The 13,504-nt window shown below is 46.8% G+C and overlaps 1 protein-coding gene across 1 annotated transcript; it reads right to left on the bottom strand.

Moving 5' to 3' along the window:
• Positions 1-1,226: 1,226 nt before the first annotated feature.
• Positions 1,227-1,556, bottom strand: LOC145799278 (uncharacterized). The gene has a single exon (XM_082888826.1). The coding sequence runs from the start codon at positions 1,554-1,556 to the stop codon at positions 1,227-1,229; it is 330 nt and encodes a 109-aa protein (XP_082744952.1).
• Positions 1,557-13,504: the final 11,948 nt, after the last annotated feature.

Below are 13,504 nucleotides of genomic sequence, written 5' to 3'. Positions count from 1 at the left end.
GTGAACGAAGTGATCTCTTAGTCTAGTTTGTACATGACGATCTGGTGGTAGCCGCGATACGCCTCTAGGAAGCTAAACCTCTGATGGCCAGTGGTTAGATCCGCCAACTAGTCTATTCTTGAGAAGGGGAAGCTGTCCTCTGGGCACACAAGATTGATTGTCTTATAATCGACCCACACCTGCCATTTACCAGTCTTCTTCAACACTACCACTGTGTAAGAGATCCATCTGGGGTAATGCACTTCTTCTATCGCCCCAGCTTCCAACAAGTTCATGACCTCTTCTACCACTATTTCGGTATGGTGCAAGGCTGAGTGCTGCATTCTCTAGATTACCGGTCGTGCATTTGGAAATAAGCTAGGGTCGACACTAGGCATATCGTAAGGCGTCCAAGCAAAGGCCTCAATGTTGGAAACAAAAAGGCTGACATAATCGAGCCGCTCAGCGTTGGACAAAGATGATCCCAAAAGAAAGAACTTATTTGGATTATTCTCATGCACTTCCACCAAATCTTCAGCCGATTTCTCTTCGACTTTTCTTCCCACGACTTTAAGGACTTCCTTCCCTTCTGGTCCTTCTATCACTTGAACAAAGCCTTTGGCAGCCCGGCTGCCATTTACTTTGACAAAGCACTGTTTTTCCATTACTTGGTCCCCCAAACCTTTTATACTTGTCCGGCCCTCATACCCCTGTCTATGTACTGGTCCAGATGCCAAGCCGCCACCAGCTCTTTCAAATGTTGTTTGAGCGGCACACAATCCACTGTTCGGTGCCCCATTTCTTCATGGAAGGTGCGGCGATACCTCGAGTTAAAGCTCCTCTGTGTCTCCCAATTTTTCTAGCCAACGCACGTAGGGCTCACCTCGGATCTCATTTAGGATGCGGTAAATTGGGATCTTAAAGACAATGGTGATGCCGGTTCGTGCTTTCAACTTCCTCTTGGCATCTTCCTCTTCACTACGAAGATCGTTAGCTCGGTCGTTTTTACGACTTTTGTTTCTATCATTACGGTTTAAACCGCGATGTTGGTCTCTTGCTCAGTCATTAGGGCGGTTGTTCTCCTGCCCCACTGAGTGAACCTTTCCAGCCACTATTCTGTCCACCGCAATCGGATTTGCCCTCTCGGTTGCGGTGGCGATGGCAGTATCATCTTTTACTTGGATATGTTCATTGATCTGCTGCATCAAGGACTCCATGGTTCTAGGCTGGTCCATCGAAAACGAGTCTCACAACGTATGTTCGACTACGAGACCTCCTTTGTATTGTGCGATCGCCAGATTGGTGGGGCAATCGAGGATCTCATTGTAAGTTTCCCAATACTTGGCATTATATGCCTTCAAAGAACCTCCAGATTCCATCTTGACGCTCAGGAGGTGGTCAACCTCCTTCGGTGTTCGAGTGTTGGTTTTGAATCTAGTGATAAAGACCTCTGCTAGTTGTTGCCGCCCCTCGATGCTCCCCTCCGGGAGTCTTTTGAACCACTTCAGGCCCAGTTCTCCCAAACTTGCTGGGAATATGAGACACATCAAGGCGTCATTGCGCCGGTGGTGAGCCATTACTTGCTAGTAATGACTCACGTACATGTACTGATCCGTTTTGCCATCGTACAGTGTGAACTTAGGTTAGTGAAATCTGGCAGGGAGTGGCAAGCTCTCAATCTCTGGGGATAGTGGGGTAGCAGTAAATCTTGCAAGCTCTCTGTCCATCAGTGCTGGGGCCATCATTCTAGGCGCTAGCATTGCCACTTCCTCACTACAACGGATTTGGGGACTTAGCCTTTACAACGTCGGCAATCTTTGGGTCTCTTTACAGCGAGCTCGCTCCTCCAATACATTCCTCAGGTCCCTCGAATGGGTAGGGTAAGAGTATCTCGACGTCGTCGACGGACGTGAAGGATGGTAACTGCTGTCGTGAGTGTGAGATCTCTCCACTGGTGGGTCAGAGTCTCCAACTCCATAGCTTCTCGTGATAGAGAAAGAGGGCGTCCCATCTTGGCAATGACTGTCAGAGTACCGAGGTGGGGAGTGCTCACTGTGGTTGCCCACTCCATCTTCTGAATGAGGGCGTCCTGGTCTCTAAGTTTGTGCTCCGAGCGATGAGCATGCGACTCTCCTCGTCGTTGGTGACCCTTTGGACTCTTGAAGTGTTCAGTGCTGCTTGCGCATCTGTCTCATGCACTTCTAGATGAGGTTTCCAGGTTCGCCATAGTCGGACTAGTGGGAGGGCCATCTCTCCGTCGGACAGACTCTGGTGTGATACCGTCAACAACGGACATCGGTGTTTCATCATTGTTAGCCATGGAAACAGTTGAAAAAGCTTGGCCAACAAGGTCTGTCTGTCAAAGAGTTCCCACAGACGGGCGCCAACTGTACGGGGTGAAATATTCTCTGTTCTCCATACTCCTTCCATCCAAGCTTTATGTGACGTCGCTTGACCTGAAAACCAAAAGATGGTGAGCTGCCCAACGATGTGTTGTCGGATAAACCCTCCGACGATCAAGTCAGCACACTTGGAGAAGAAGAAGAAGAATATAGAGAGCACTTTAGAGCGAGAGAGTTTGAAATTTCTTCTGATTGCTTACCTCTAACACCTCTCTTCTCTTCTTTTTCTAGGTTGGCCATACAGCCTCAGAGATTGTGGGTGCACTACCTCTGTTGTACTTCTCCATGCAAGCGGCTGTGGTCCCTCTACCTTTCTTACAAGTGGAGAGACCAAAACCTCCAAACAGTGTTTGTCGAACTGCTAAATAGTATTGACCCGTACCAGGAGTGGATTTTCTATGGTTTACCATTGGTCCAAGTGGCCTACACTACTAGGCTATCACTTGGAAGAAACAGACACCACAATGAACCTGAACGGCTGAGCTACAATAAACTGGACCATCGGGATCAACTGGTCGTAGGACGTGCGGTTCGGCATCTCGGCCTCACCCCGCTACCTCGTCGGACGCCTCGGCCCTACGTCAGTCCGGACTGTTCGTAGTTCAACCCACCGCATCAGTATGGATATAAGCAAATATCCATTTTAGCTGAATCATGGCTCAGTCAGCTTGCCCGGCCCAACTTAATGGGCCGGGCCAGCAGCGTTGTGCCATATCCCAAGCTAACGTAGCTCGGCCCAATTGTTCGGTGCAAATCTCCCTCTTAATTTCCCTATAATCCCATTCGAGCTAAGCGTGATTGGGATTACTAATCCGGTCGAGCTATCCAATTTGGTCGGTGTAGACACCCCATTTTTGACCGTCCTCAAGACTTGGACGTCACCACTGGAACACTTGGTGATTATCCATGTTTGTGTTCGTTTGGAGTTCCCGGAGGTCTCGGCTCGCGCGCCTTGCCTCAGGATCTCCGAACTTGACTGTTTAGTGTCTGGTTTTGCACCAAACACTTGTGTTTTGCCTTGGAGGGGCAGGGAATGCTTTGTGAGGCATCCCCACACACCACCGGCAGTGGCTAGAGACCACCGGCTAGTTTTTCATGCCATCGGCAATGTATTTTGCCGGTCGGCACCTTTTGTTGCCGGTCGGCACTCCTTTTTGCCAAAATGGCATCTTTGGCCGGCCGACTACTGTGCATCTGCTTTTGCAGATATTTTATCACAGCTATCTTGCTTTTGGCTCCCCTCCATACACTGTATGGAGGGATCTCCCTCTTTAGAAGTTTGTCTTGTAAGCTTTACAAGACAAAAGGCTCTATAAGAGAGAGCCTTGTCTCTTGGCTTTAGGGTTAGACACTTGAGAGACTTGAGAGACTTAGGATATTTTTAGACAGCCATTTTTAGGGTTTTGAGTTCTAGGGTTAGAAACCATACACTTTCTATCTCTATTTCTCCCCCTTGTGTGTGTTTAAGTGCACTTGTGTCATACTATTGCACACAAACACATAGTGTTTCACCTTCACTTAGCTACTGAGGTTCTAAGAGGTTGGTTTTGAAGTTTTGGAGCTGTTTTCAAGCCAAGGAGGGCTGTTGGAGCTTCATGTTTGAAGGGGTCTTCAAGGGTAACAATCTTACCTTTATATTCCCCATTTTTGCATTGTATTTCTACCTGTCTTAAAATCGTTTTTGAGCTTGGTGTATAATACAAAAAAGTTCTGTTTTTTAACCCTCTTGATTGTTTATTAAGAGTGTTTTGTGGTTTGGAGGTGTTTGAGCTATTTTGAGTGAGTTTCGAGACTTTGGTGTTTGGGCCACTTCAGCACTGAAATCTTGAGGGATTTCAGTGGTGGAGATGGTGCCTTGAAGTCTCCAAAAGGGGAGGGCCACCCCCCCTCCTTGTTGTCCTTGAAACGGACCCTTTTTGGCCTCTTGAGGGAGCACCTAGCTAAGCTTTATGTTGATCATGCCTTGGCTATTTTTTGTGCTTATTATGTCATAATATGCCTCTGTTTTTCGTTGGTTTTGGTACACCATGCATGCTTAGCATACCTACCACGTAATGCCATGTTATTGCCTTAATATGCCTTAGGTTGTTAGCCTTTGTTAAAGCATGTTTTGGGCTTAGTCTTGTGAAGCTTTTGTGCATATTTTAGGTCTGTCCATAGTTGTTTGGGTCGGATTTGGCATGCTTAGTATAGCTCCTTTGCATTCCGGCTTGTTGGCCTCAAGTGTGTGAGTTTGTAGCATGTACTATTTGCTTTATTCTAATGATTTGGCATCATTTTTAGCATGATTTCAGACCTTATAGCATGCTTGTATGTTTGCTTTGGACACCTCTTTGAAGCTTTGGAAGCTTGTGTAGCATGTTCCATGTTTTGGCCATTGTGCATGCTTTGAATTTGAGCCACTTAGATGCCATCTAGGGGGTCCCCTTTGCATGGTCTAGGTCTGCCTTGAACCTATTTTAAGTCTCCTTAGCCTTGTGAGGCTTGGTTGGCTTGGTCATGGTTCAAGCCCTTTTGACTTGCTTCAAGTACTTGGGCCATTTGTTGCATGTTTAGCATGATTAGTTGCTTGGTTTGGCACCATGTTTTAACATGATTTTCAGAGCTTATGTTGCATGCTAATTGTCCATGATATCCTTCTTTCAAGTGTGTTTGAAAGTTGTCCCATTGGTGCCTAAGTGTTGGCCTTTGATCATGTGTATGTATGCATGTGTATTTGGTCCCTCATTATAGCACTATGGCTACTGTTTTAGGCCTATTTAGAGTTGCCTAATTCATGTGTAAGTCCATCTTTTTCATCCGTTTGCATTGCCTCATCTTTGCTTGCACGCTTGCATAAGTGCCTTCCCATGCCATATTGCATCCTTAGCTTGTATGCCCAGGTTGCATTGCATCTTGCATGCATGCCTTATTTCTTGACTTGGTGATAGGAATTGGGCTTTGGTTTGTTTGTTTGGTTTGCATTTTATTTGACATGAAAGTTGCACACTTGATCCTTTGGGCCGTCATGCATGGAAATGTGTGATTGGCGGTCCGAGAATCGAGACACATGCCTTTTTGAGTCACAAATATGATAAGGGACATGATTGGTGCATATATGCCTTGAATTGTATTGCCATGCAAGTTCTGTCCTCTGCTGCTGTGAGTTGCAGGTTCTGCAGGCATTCTCTGTCGACCGGCAGTGTACATTGCCGACCGGCAATTATTCTTCTGCCAATGGCTTTATTTTGTGCCGGTGACCACATACCACTGCCGGTGGTAATTTTATTCATCCGCTGGTGATTCCCAGTATCCAGAGAGGCATCCCTGGGACTTTGGCAATTTTCAGAGAGGCAGAGCAGGGAAAACAGAGGCAGACTATGCATGGCAGTGCACTTCCGAGCAAGACCAGAGCACGCGCTGCATCTGGCCCTCCTCCCGAGGCGGTTTACTACTTTTCCTAGTTTAATTAGTTTATTAATTAATTAGGCAATTTGTAATATTTAATTAGCTTGCGTAGTTAATTAATTTGTAATATTTATTTGGTCCCTCCGAGTGAGGGCGAATCTGTAATAAGTGTGGGTGAGTGTGTGTATGTCTTCCAACCCCCACTTCTTTCTCCCTTTTACTTACCTGCTTATAATGGTTAGTAATAGGTCATGTTTAATTTAGCATACCTTATGCTATGCATGGGTGCATCACTCATCAGTATTGCATGCACCGGGCTCGGTACATCATGCTAACTGCATTAGTACTTCAATTCCAAATTCAATACGTGCATCAATTGGTTGCATTTCACATGCCATGTGTAGGTTAGCCGAGCCTATTCTAGTAACATGTTGTATGCGATGCATTAGGCACTTAACATGAACTTGGATCATGCATGTCTGCTAACAAGTTCTTTGTTTTGGCTTGGAGTACGATGTAAGTATCTATGCTTTAGCATCATCGCACGTGTGTGAATGCTATCATGAAAGTATGCTTACCATGTGGCTAAGTGCTTATATGAGATAAACTGTTTGAATGCCCGTGGGTGGTGGTTGGATTGTTTGAGTTGGAAAAAACTCGTTGAAATCCGTATTTTAGCCTACTTGCGAGTCGCAAATTCCAAAGCACTTTTCAAAACAAACGGATATGCAATGCTTATTTCCAAATTAGACAATCTAGTCTATACTTGTTCGCTGTGCGCATAACATAGTAACGCTAGGCTAAATAATTGGAATAAAAACATATAACGTTTTCAAAATCGGATATCATGGTTAGTAGAGGCCGGTCTTCGGACCGGGCGAAAGGAGGTGCTCATAGCTGACCTTCCCCGATCATACCCAAGCTCCCGAGCTGAGACAACTCCGGTGATGACGGACATGTGGCCTTCGGCACCGAGTAAGGGTTTCCTAAATTCCCCCATAAAAAATATTTAGGTGGCGACTCTGTATCTGGCAAAGCAGTCCATGTTTGGAACTTCTTTCCAAAAAAATCTGTTTTCTCAAAACGATTTGCCAGATTTGGACTCTTTGGTTCAAGATTCAGAACCGCGACACAAATCGAGTCCGAACTGTAGCGAGGGCCCCACGCGGGCGCGTCTACAGTTTCTGGTGACTCTGCTGGGGAAAATTTGAGAGCTTGATTCGAACTCGTGATATCCCATTTTGATTTCATTTATGTGTCTCTTCGCATTGCATGTGCATTGGTGCGCCTAGGAAGACAGTGTTTGCCATCTGCCATTCCTAAACGGTTTGCTGGAGGATTGTCTTGTCAAGGCATGACCATAAGGCTAATCGGTTATGGGCTCTGACAGCATGGGAACACAAACCCTGGTTTTTACCGGGGCACCCTTTTCGACCATTCGACCTAGTGCATGTTCGGATCCGTAGTGACCATTCCAAGTTAGGACAGGTTGCTTACCCGATGTTAGGTTGTTTGAAAACTGTTGCGTGCATAGTGGAACCCTAGCTCCTGACAAAATAGGACAGGGAAACCCTACCCCCAACATAGGGGTGTTTCGGTTCTCTTTACTTGCTATGTGCTTTCAGAATGTATTTCTACAGAGGAAAGTATATATCAGTTTGCAAGTTTGAGTATCAAACCTGAGGGCACCAGTATCAGTGTCAGTTATGAGAATCAGTTATCTACGGGTATCCAGTTCAGTTTTTGGGAACAGCGATTTCTGGGAACAGTGATCAACAGTAGAGTACAGTTGTTCCGCTACACCCGTATTTGATCTGTTTGGGCTGAAATGTTGTTTGTTGTCTCTTTCAAGGTTCAGACAGCTGGTACAAAATAGCTAGTGCTCTCTCTCGCTGAGGCAGGGCTTATGATGACGCAGAATTCAGAAGAGATCGTAGTTATGATGGCTGCATTGGAGCAGGGGATCACACTGCAAAGTGAGGCCAACACTAATGTGTCACATCCACCCAGGTCGCCTGTTGCGCACCCGGTTTGGGCGCCCCAGCTATACCAGGCTCGCGAGCCTACTACATTTGAACTAATGGGGATGATAGGTGATCTCCAGAGGTCTGTGGCGGATCTTGCCTACGGAATGTTAGCTTCACCTCCAGCCGCACCATATGCCGGGAGTTTTGTACCCAGGAGCCCCCACTGTTAGGGCGAATTGTGATCGAACTTAGCCAACCGGAGATGGTCTCCAACTATGGCAATGACATATCAACATCAACTCAAACCCTCGATTAGGCTGAGGCCAGAGGAAAAGACAAAATGAAGGCAGATGCCGATCCCACTGAACAACTGTTGTGGGCAGTCGAGGCTTTGAAAGCCGGGGGGATGAACAAGCAACAGATATCCGCAGTCGTGGCAAAAACTGTGGAGGATGCTTTCCCCACTCCAACTGAGGGGAGTTCGAGTCAGTCAGAAAATCGGGATAGGCCCCGTCATGCCAAGACAATTCCTCATATTCCAGCCCCTGCACCTGGGAAAGATCAGAAAACTAAGGTGGCGCCTGCCGACCCTTTCACTTGTGCGGCTAGTAAGAGCGCTCAAACTCCAAAGTACCTGCCCCGGGGGCGCAGGACCTTTCATGCCCTCTACATGCCTCTGTCCAAGGCACTTCAGATCCTTGCCGAGAGGGGACACCTTAAACCCTTGGAGCCTCGGCCTCTCCCGAAGAATCTCCCTGCTACGCATGATGCTGCTCAGTACTACGCGTACCACCAGCAGACAGGCCATGCAACCGACAATTGCTTCCGCCTCCGTCATGAGGTACAAGATTTGATTGACAACGAGGTTATCCTCCCGCCCATCGTAGCCAAGTCCGTTACTACTCAGTTATTGGATTTTGAGGACACGGATACTGCAAGTACGTAATCAGAAGGTGAACCACCTGCGGGCGGCATCCGGTATATTTTGAATATGGCGTCTGGCACGCATTTTTGAGTGGCTATGAACGCTAACTTTGTAAATCCTGGCTTGGGTATCGAGTCAGTCTTTTGTTTTGAGCCTGTCTCTTTGTCTTGAGTCAGCCTTTTTGCTTAAGGGTCTGTCTTGTTGTATCGAGTCAATCCCCTTTGTATAGAATACCAGGTGATTTTGGGGTTGTTGTCCCGAACACCGTTTTGTCTTGTAATTACCCGTTTTTGTTTTTTGAGTCTGTTTCTGCCGAGGGGCCAGTTATACCAACAAATCTGAATGAAACAGCTATTGCTATCTCACTTTCATGCTTGCTTTCAGTATAAGTTATTTGTGCCAGAGGACTTGAACGGGCCGACAGTACATCTTGCCTGCTCTACTGTGTGCCAAGCTCATTGCATTAACCCAAGTTTTCAAAAAACCCTTTTGAACACTGCGGTGATAAAAACGAAGAGGAAGGAATTCCTCGGGTTTTGCGAAATTTTGATCATCTTAAGAGAAGGAGAAGCATGCTAAGCTCTTAATGAATGAAACCGTGCTTGTCAGCGTGAGTACTGGAAAGGACCCTGGCTTGATCCAGATTGGTTCCACACTATCTTCGACGCGAGCGATTTGTCGTTTTCTTAAAAACTTTCAAAAACAAATGTTTTACACGGCCCTGTGAAGACCTATGTGGAACCGCTCTTGAAATTGCGCAGCCTAGGATCGCTCTCAGCCTCAAGATTCGACCTGTTGTCTTGAACCTCGAACTCATTCGGAACATTCAACAGTCAACTTTCAGAGGAGGCCCGTGTGACCAGTTTTGAAGCAGCCCTCGAGCAAGAGGCACTGAAGGCGAGTCAAAAGGATTAGATCTCACCAAATGAAGCTCGTGGAGCAACCATGATGGATTCTTCTGCAAATCAGTCCAACAGCCGTTCTCCTAGACACAGAGAGGCTTCAACTTCAAAAACCATTTGGCATGGACTTGTTACACTTTTACCATTTGAGAGGCTTGCTGGGCCGAAAACCCGGAAGGGCGACCCAGGCAAAAGTTAGAGCAAGAGAAAAAATACAAAAAAGAAAAGAAAAGAAAAAAAATATACAAAAAAAGAAAAGAAAAGAAAAGAAAAAAAATGCAGAAAAGAAAAGAAAAAGAGATGAACAAAAAAATTGAAAGGAAGCTCGCAAGGTCGAAAACCCGCATTGGGCGCCTTGGCAAAAGTTAGAGCCTGAAAAGTGAAGGTTAAAATACCCGAGAGTACCTTAACCGGAACTACGTGAGGCTTGATTCCCATGTTTGGGATACGTAGGCAACTTCATCCCGAAGTCCAACCCCCAACGCTTTCATAGCGTCTCGGTCCATGCAATGGTTTCGATTTCATCTCAAAGTCTAGTCGCCAACACCTTCCAAGGTGATTGTGTCCATATATTTGTTGTGACCATCTTCGTCATCTCTGTGTCCAAGAGTTCGACCACCACCAATGAAGACTGTTTGCGGACTGCTGCGGCACCATCCAAACAAGGGGCAACTTTCCGTTGCCACCAGTTGTCGCAAGACGTCATTTAAACCAGGGGCAACTTTCCGTTGCCATCCACCCCCTTTAAGCCAGGGGCAATTTTCCATTGCCTCCGATCCGAGGTTGCGTATCTCAAAGAGTAAGTTCCATGCTCATTGAGCATTGACTGTTTGCAAAATAGTTTTTGAAACTTTTTACTAAGGTTGACTATTTTCTTGAAAACTATCCCATTTTCCAAAACTGGACCATTTTCTTCGACCCAAAAAGGGAAAATTTTCAGTGCTTGCTGCCTGACTTGCATGGTTTTCAAATCAAAAATCGAACAAGTATGTTAATCCGACTCTCATTTTGATCAAAACCGTTTTAGTGGAAAACCAAAAGAAAAATGGTCAAAGTGATGAACTAAGGGCACAGTTGAGCCAGGCGCTCTGCCTCCCCCCCCCCCCGGGTCATCAACATACTTGCCAGAAGGGCACTCTACCCACCAGAAGAAATACTCGTGAGCTAACGACATTGGGCATGAACCCGCAACTTCCTATTCATTCATCAATCACCCCGGGGAGGGATGCAAAATGAGAGAATGAAGAATAGAGAGGTGTGAGTTGAGAGAAAAGTGAGGAAAAGGGTTTTGAGAGAAAATCCGAACTTGAGAGTCGAGTGATGTGAGAATCACAAATCAGAAAGGGTGGGAAACAATGCCCAGAGAAACTGGCTCCTCGTGATCTGAGATCCCCTGTCCTCGTCAACGCGTCTGTATGTCGTGTCTTTTGTTTTGTTTACCTCAACCTTTGTTTTAGGTCTTTTCCGAGCGTGTCTCATTATGTTTAGGTCGTGTGCCTTTTTGTTTTTCCCCGCTGTGTTCAGTTGTAGGCTCGATACCCCGGTTTGAAAAACCCTTATTCAATTTCAAAAATCATTTATGCTCAGAATGCTGTGCCATTCTCTATATTTGAGCGTGCTTCAACTCTAGCTGGTTTCACCCCCGTAGGCCGTCTTGTCAGATTGGGCTGTTTTGTTTAAAGTTTGTCGTGTGCAAAATGAACCGAATGCTGTGTTACGGGTTATATGCAGATTAATCCCCAACAGGGTAAGGGCTGTGTGTCCAGAATCAGGTAGTGGGCTGCTTGGGTTATTTTACTGCTGGCTGTTTAGTTACCTGATTATTACAGTGCAAGTGTTCAACATTCGGACAACAAATCATATTTCATTTACATTGAAGTGTAACATGATGGGATGCGATGCAATACATGAGATATGTAAATGTAAGACTTTTTACGCAAAAAAGTTTGTTCATTTCATAATCTTTTAAAGTACAAAGTTTTGGAAACAAAAAAAATCTGTCTGCGGCAGTACAAGGTAATCTAACTACCAACAAAAAAGGAAAAGTACAAGAAAGAAGAAAAATAACAAAATCTGTATCCGTGTCCAGCGACTCTGAAGGCTGTCAATCTGTCCTGGTCCTCTTCCTGGACGAGGGTCCAGGAGCATCATCAGCATCGTAGTCAGAGTCCAACCTAGTGCCGCCTCCGGTCTCCTCCTCTGATGACCCCGCCTCTGACTTTGCCTCCGCCTCTGACTCGTCAGGGACGGGAGCCCGCGAGCTGCTCCCGGCATAAGTGTGCCCCGCCTTAGTGTGGGGGAATACTCGGCCCTCCTCATCTCTCCCTCGGGCAGGGACGGAAGGTCCAGCTGAAGCACCTCCTACCCTGGGAATCTGGAAAGGAGGCTAAAAAAGTACACAAAAGGCAAATGCATCAGTATGCCGTGAACAGTTTATCAGTGTAGAATGCAGTGTATGAGTATAGTGTGTGAATGCCGTGAGCAGTTTATTAGTGCAGAATGCAGTGTATGAGTACAGTGTATGAATGCCGTGAGCAGTTTATCAGTGTAGAGTACAGTGCAGAATGCAGTGTATGCCGTGTATCAGATGCTGTGAGATCAGTATATCAGGTGTTGTGCCGTGCATCAGATCACGTGAATCAGCTTGTAAGTGATTTTAGGCCGTGACCAGAAAAACATACCGGAATGCTGTAGAGGGCCAGGAGATCAAAGGTCCGCTACAACATCCCCATCATGGAGGCATTTATCTCCAATGATTGTCGGGTGTACGCAGAAGAAGCCTGCAAAAATATCAGATGCATCAATATTCTGTGGAATATCAAATAAACTGAAATGAAATGGCTGTACAGAAACGCAATAATACATACCGGAGGTAAGTCGGGGACACCGACAAACTTGTGATCACCAGGCGGAGGGGCGAAGGGGATCTAATAGGTCGTCCTGCCCTGCCCTCGGAAAGTCAATAAAGCGGGCAAAACAGGCCAACCGGTCCCCCGTCCCTCCTGAACTCCGCCCCTACCCCGGACTCGGGCCCTCCTCGAAGCTCCAGCTCTAGCTCTCGCTCCTGCCCTCGCCGCCGGCACCGCAGGCCTAGCTCCCTCAACTCGACGGCCGCCGCTCAGAGGCCGCATAAGGTACGTCTGCACGTACTCTCGGTAGTCGCCGATACCTCTGAAGCGGGTAGCCTCCCAACCGATGGTGTAATCGTCCATCTGCTCAGTGGTGAGCCTCTTGGTCTCCCTCATATCCTCGGGAGGGTGAACTGGGACTATCTGCTCAGGTAATCCCAGGGTCTGGCGCAAGAAACGCTCACCTAGGTACCAAGCCCGACAGACCGGGCCCTCCAACAAGATCCGGAAACGCGAGGTCTCATCGGCACCGGCAAACCGATCCCGCGTCACGGCTGGCAAAGGAGCCCAAGGCTGCCAGGTGATCTGAAAATGCAACACAGTTTGTTATCTACTGTTATTGAAATATACAGTGGAAAGGCGAAGCTTAAATGAACTGCAAGTAAAACATACCTCCGCGGGGGTGATGGTGTCGAAGTATCAGCGGAAAAAACTGAAAGTCTCTCGCGGCCTCCGGGTGCATCTCCCGTCAAAGCGGTGTGAAAAGGGGACGACCAGAGGGGTCTCCGTGACTGGCACGGGTGCGAGCCTAGGAAAGTAGGCGTAAACCTACAACTGCAGAGAAAACATCAATATGACTATTAGACAAAGCAGAATACAGAATAAAGCAGAAATGGCGGAACCATGTGTTGTGTAGTGTATTGTGCAGTGTGAGCAGTGTACAGTCAGTCTAAAGCAGAGTGTATGTGTGTGCCGTGTGTACAGTATACTACAAGTATAAAGCAGACTACAGTGTGTGCAGTGTACAGAGTACAGAAAATATAAAGTAGAAATGAAAAGCGGAGAAGAAATGTACCTCCCAAGCCCGCCAGTA

The sequence above is a fragment of the Camellia sinensis genome, chromosome 9 (assembly GCF_055761805.1).
Source record: "Camellia sinensis isolate YWXY chromosome 9, ASM5576180v1, whole genome shotgun sequence".
NCBI classification, from domain to species: domain Eukaryota; kingdom Viridiplantae; phylum Streptophyta; class Magnoliopsida; order Ericales; family Theaceae; genus Camellia; species Camellia sinensis.
This window is presented reverse-complemented; position numbering and strand designations above follow the sequence as displayed.

Bases quoted from the DNA above. Each gene is read 5' to 3' on its own strand.
- LOC145799278 (XM_082888826.1), bottom strand. From the start codon at position 1,556: ATGGCTCACCACCGGCGCAATGACGCCTTGATGTGTCTCATATTCCCA.